At 43.3% G+C, this 5616-nt stretch overlaps 1 protein-coding gene across 1 annotated transcript; it reads left to right on the top strand.

Annotated features, from left to right (window-relative positions):
• The first annotated feature begins 2374 nt into the window (after window positions 1-2374).
• On the top strand, window positions 2375-5108 carry LOC113769235. The gene is made up of 2 exons (XM_027313701.1): window positions 2375-3788; window positions 4072-5108. The coding sequence occupies exons 1-2, from the start codon at window positions 2375-2377 to the stop codon at window positions 5106-5108; spliced, it is 2451 nt and encodes an 816-aa protein (XP_027169502.1).
• The last annotated feature ends 508 nt before the right edge of the window (window positions 5109-5616 follow it).

Raw genomic sequence — 5616 nt, 5'->3', positions numbered from 1 at the left:
TAAGTGCAATTTAAACAAAGCATGGTAGTTAATTGAAGCAAACAAGCAATGAAAAGTTGTAAAATTAGAGCTGCCAAGGACCAAATTGAGGAAATTATTCAATTGGTTGGGTCATAGTAAAATAAAGAGAAAATTGAGGGATCAAACTGCAATTTTGGAAAAGTTTTTCATGCATGCTACGAGGCTTTCTTTGCTCTTATTTCTGCAACTCAAGTTATGAAGCTATCCTTCTGCAATTTTATCCATAAGCTCTCCGTAGCTCTTAAACACACTCAAATTCAATGTGAGCTAAAGCAACAAGACAACCACCTAATCCTCTCACTTTGCCACATAAAACTTTAGATTTAAACACCAAAAGTCGGACAAAAGGTCATGCAAATCTGGACAGTTCATGGGTTTTCTTTCTGCTACTTTGAGATTTCAGCAATTTCATACGGCAAATTTTAATACAATAACCTCAAACCATAATCAATCCCAAATTCTACATAAGCTTATCATCCAAAAACTTGGTAAACATGCAAGAGAAAGGCAATAGGGATGAACAAAACACATACAACAGCAAGAGATGCGGTAGACTACAAGCATCAGCAACGAAACTACAAGCATCAGCAATTCCATGCTCCAACATGTGACTGAATGGAAATATGCAGCAAAGACGCAAGTAGAAAAACTCATGGCAGATATGCACACCGAATACCAAACCGAACACTACAGAACTCACAAGCTTCAAACAAGCCAAGACTTTAACAAGCAAAGGAAAGAAACAGGATCTGTTTGTCCACGCTGCTGCAACAAGCCGAGAGCTTTAAGCTTGTTGCAGCAGATTTTTATGCGCAACTCTAAGCGCAAAACTATTCTAAGACCAGGTAAACAGGCTCCTCAAAACATTCTTCCTAGTTTTCAACATAAAATTCTTAGGCTGAAACACAAAATTCAGAAAGAAAGAGCGTGCAAAACTGGAAATAAAATTTCTGCAATTTCGCTGCTATGGGATTCATACCAAACCCAGGTAACAAAATCCAAGCAAAACATCAAATTTTCAGACCAAAACATGAAGATTATGGAGCCCCAAGCATCAAGATTCAAACTTGGTATATTTAATATCAAATTCGTGCCATAAAACTTGAACTGCCATCGCACAAGGTGAGCAGGGAAAGTGCAACAAGAGAAAAGAGTAACGCAGGCTAGATTCGGACGAGTTTGGCCAAGATTTAAACTTGAATGGCAAGAGTAAAGTGAAACTACATCACCTTAAAAGCTTTGGGAAGTTGAGATGATGCTGTAAGCTTGAGGGGATAGGAGCTCAAACACTGCAGCTACAAGCAGATACGTTCGGCGCCGACGACGCAAGAGCTGCGACTCCAGCAGGTTTAGGCTTCGATTCAAGGGCGTTCCAGCAGTTTTTCCCAAGAACTTTGTATACAAAAATTCTTCCCCAAACACCGGAGATTATCCAGATCAATTAAGGTATCCCAGAAGAGATCTCTCCGATGGAGAAAATCGCATCGCAAGGTGACGAAAATCCAGCCTCGTTCTAAAAGTTTGTGCAGAAAATTTTGTTTTCCTTCGTTTCTTTCCCCAGATTTTTCTTCACTCTTCTCGTTTCTTCCTCACTTGGTTTTTCTTTCTTTCCTCAAACCCTCAGCCCGTAGCTACCTTTCTATCTCTCACTTCAGCCGCCGCACCAGATTTTCTTCTCAAAACCTCCTCTCGATCTTTTCTTTTTTTTTTTCCAATCTCAGCCCCCCCCGTCACTCCTTTCTTTTCCAGTTCCTTTTCGGTATCTCTCCCTCAGTCTCTAACCCTAGCCGCCAGTGCTCTCTATTTTCCAGCCGTCAACTCCTCTCCTTTCATCCGTCCGACTCTCCCCCTAAACCTCCTCTCATTTCATAACTTATATAGACAATCAAACCTAGCATCTACGGTGTTGTTTTCTTTCTGCATTTCCGGATGATTTCAGGCCATTAGATGGCTATTATCTCACATGCATTTGGAGCTCATGGATGAAGCCATATGGCCTGTACCATGGTCATCTGACGGAGCAAAAAAAAAGTGAAAGAAAACAAGTGGAAAAGGAGTTGAAAAATGGCGCTGCAATTTTTGTTTCTGCATTCGTTCATGCGTAATTTTTATTTTTTTTTGTTTTGAAACAATCCTGATTTGATTTTTGTTGTTTTTCTTTTCCCTTTTTCTTTTTATTTCCAGACGAACCATTTAATTAATAAACAAAATGACAAAAAATAACAAAAAATAACAAATTAAGTAAAATTGAATAAAATAGACAAATAAAATTGACAACGGGAGCCACACGTAGGGTTTGGGACAATTTTCTCTCTGGGTTCTAAGACACACGTAGGGTTCGGGTTAGGTTCTCATGGCGGCTCTCCTGCATGGGGAGGCGCCGCCTTTCGTTCGACCAGCGAAGACGTTTGCATCTGTTCTTTCGGAATCTCCGTCATCCGCATCAAGTGGTGTTGGCCTTCTTAGTACATACAAGGGGGAGCCTTCGTTGGTGATTTCTCGTCAAGATATGTTGCAGATAGCAGCGCCCTACTCAAATGCGTTGGTCGGCAGATTTGCCGTAGGCCGCCCTTCCATGGAACTTATTCGCAAGTTTATTGTTTCGTTGGGGTTGAGGGGCGAGTGCCCAATAGGTTTGTTAGATTCCAAGCACATTCTTTTACGTCCATCAGAGGAGGAAGATTACACCAGGCTTTGGTGTCGTCGGTTTTGGTATGTTGGCAAGTTTCATATGTCTCTGTCGAAATGGACAATTGATTTTAAACCAGGAGCCGAGTCATCCATTGCACCAGTTTGGGTCAATTTTCCGGGTCTTCCACTGCCGTTTTTTGAAAAGCAATTTCTGCTTAAACTTGGTACCCTACTTGGCCGACCTTTGAAAGTGGATGAAGCTACGGCTTCATTGAAACGCCCTTCTGTTGCCCGTATTTTGTTGGAGGTTGATGTATTGCAACCTCCCAAATCTAGGATTTGGATCGGAGATGATCAGTGGGGTTTTTGGCAAAAAATTGAATATGAAGATTATCCTTCTTATTGTGGGTTTTGCTCGTTGATTGGCCATACAGAAGCCATCTGTCGTCGCAAACATCCGGAATTGAGGCCGGTTCGTTCTGGTCCATCATTTAAAACGCACGTCAGACAAGTTTTTCAACCAAAGGGGGTATCTGTTGTTGATGACTCTCTGCCTGTTGCGGGTTCTGGGGTAGTGGAAGTTCCGGGGATACAAGCGCCAGATGCACCGGTGGCACCGGAGGCTACTGCTGACTTGCCACCTCAGTCTGCTAATCCTAGTCAGGGAAATTTTCCTCAAGCTACTGTACTTGTTCATGTTCCTGTTCTTTCAAATACGTCTCTGGGGGCTGATGAAGATACGCATAATTTGCTTGCCTTAGGTCGCCATGTTTCTTCTTCCCCGTTTCAGGAGTTATCAGATGATATCCTCATTTCTGACGGGGATAATCGTGGGCTGCTAATTGCAACTGTGTCTGAAGGGCCGAACCATGAACGGCATTCCTCTTCGCTCTCTCCTATGCGGAATCACGATCGTGTTCGTCTGGTGCGGTCTAGTTCTGAAGGGCGGTCAGGGGGGCGAGGGATTTCTTTGGTGGAGTTCAAAAGTTTTCAGGATCGCTTACCCAGCAGAATCAAAGCATCTAAGCTTTGTTATGATCCGGTTGGAGGGTGTCTGGATGATACGGATTCTCAATTACTGCAAAAGTTGATTCAAGGACACAAGGGTCGTCCTAGGCAGTCCAGGAAACGAGAAGGTATGAATTCATCTGCGCATTATAATCTTCGGTCTAATAATGTTAAATCCGATTAAGTTTATAGTGTGGAATATTCGGGGTGCAACGAACAAGGAGTCATTGCGGTATATTCGTTGTACTTGTAGATCAAATAATATTAGGTTACTGATTCTTTTGGAACCTTTAGCCAATGTCTCTCATCTGGGGAGTGTGCAGTTGTTTTTGGGGTTTGACTTTGCTAGGTCTTTCGTGAATAACAAAATTTGGATATTCTGGTGTTCGGATGTTCGATATTCTTTTGTAGAAGCTGCGGATCAATTGGTCCATGTCTATTTGTCTTTCCCTTCTGGCTCTTCTTTTATTATTTCAGCTGTCTACGCGAAGTGTAACAGAATTGGTAGGAGAAGGCTATGGGAGGCTTTGGAGCATTTTTCCATGTCCGTTACTCTACCGTGGATTGCTGTAGGAGACTACAACGTTATTACTTGCGCGGAGGAAAGGATTGGAGGATCTTCTCCGAATATGCGAGATTTGGAAGAATTCAACTCAGCTTTACATCGCAGTGGCTTATTTCCAGTTCAATTCGATGGGTCTGCTTACACATGGGCCAATGGTCGCATGTGGCAGCGGCTGGATCGAGCGGTCGTTAATGCCGCCTGGCTCGCAGATGTTGAGATGACTAGAGTAGCTCATCTTCAACGGGGGCGGTCTGATCATTGTCCGTTGCTAGTCAAGGGGGGTAGTACATCGACAAGGCGATCATCATTCCGGTTCCTCAATGTCTGGCGCGGTCACTCCAGTTTTCAACAAACAGTCAAGTTGGCGTGGTCTCAGTCTGTTTCTGGAGTGGGAATGCAGAAATTCTTTAATAAGTTACAGGTGGTTAAAAGAGCTTTATCTCGATGGAATGTGGAGGTTTTCGGGAATGTCTCTCAAAGGGTCAAACAGGCAGCGGACAATTTATTGGCCAAGGAAATTTTGTATGATCAGAATCGGGATACGGTGTCTAGGACGGCAGTTCACGAGGCTAGGGCACTTCATTCTCGGGAGCTAGCATTGGAATGTGAATTTTGGAGACAAAAGGCTGCGATTAAATGGATCAAAGAGGGTGACGCTAATACCTCTTTTTTCCATGCAGCAGTTAAGCAAAAACGCAGTTGTAATTTTATTGCACGCATCAGGGGAAGTGGCGACAGTTGGTTTGATAGTATAGAGGATATTAAGCTGTCAGCAAGTGATTTTTTCTCCACGTTGTTCACAGCAGACCGCGCTGCAGGTTCTTGCATCAGGCCGTCACTTGAGCTGCCTAAACTTACGACAGAAGAGAACGATTGTTGCTGAAGTCTCCATCGGTAGAAGAAGTTCACACGGTTATATGCTCGTTGGACTCTCAGAGTGCTGCGGGACCCGATGGGTTTGGAGGGGGTTTTTATCAAAGTTGCTGGGAGTGTATCAAGGACGACTTCATGGATGCGGTGCAGGATTTCTTCGCTGGTGCCTCGATGCCCCGCAGATTTTCAAGTACCACGATCACATTACTGCCTAAGAAGGAGGGTGCATGTGAGTGGAAAGATTTTCGACCAATAAGCTTATCTAACGTTAGTTCGAAGATCATCTCGAAAATTTTGTCTACCCGCATTAATACACTCCTTCCTAAGTTGATTTTGGAGTTTCAGACTGGATTTATACCGGGCAGGGGGATACAGGATAATGTCCTCCTCGCTCAGGAATTAATTCTGGATTTGGACAAGAAATTGCGTCATCCTAATGTAATTTTGAAATTGGATATGGAGAAGGCCTATGACAGGGTGGAATGGGGGTTTCTTTTGTACATGCTTCGTGAATTTGG

Source organism: Coffea eugenioides, chromosome 1 (genome assembly GCF_003713205.1).
Source record: "Coffea eugenioides isolate CCC68of chromosome 1, Ceug_1.0, whole genome shotgun sequence".
In the NCBI taxonomy this organism is placed as follows: domain Eukaryota; kingdom Viridiplantae; phylum Streptophyta; class Magnoliopsida; order Gentianales; family Rubiaceae; genus Coffea; species Coffea eugenioides.
The sequence above is the reverse complement of the archived record's forward strand: the minus strand, read 5'-3'. Positions and strand labels throughout refer to the sequence as shown.

What these genes read in the sequence shown, in the direction of transcription:
- LOC113769235 (XM_027313701.1), top strand. Translation starts at nt 2,375, where the DNA reads ATGGCGGCTCTCCTGCATGGGGAGGCGCCGCCTTTCGTTCGACCAGCG. An exon ending in GCAGTCCAGGAAACGAGAAG is followed by an intron (nt 3,789 to 4,071) that starts GTATGAATTCAT and finishes ATTCTTTTGTAG; the next exon opens with AAGCTGCGGATCAATTGGTC.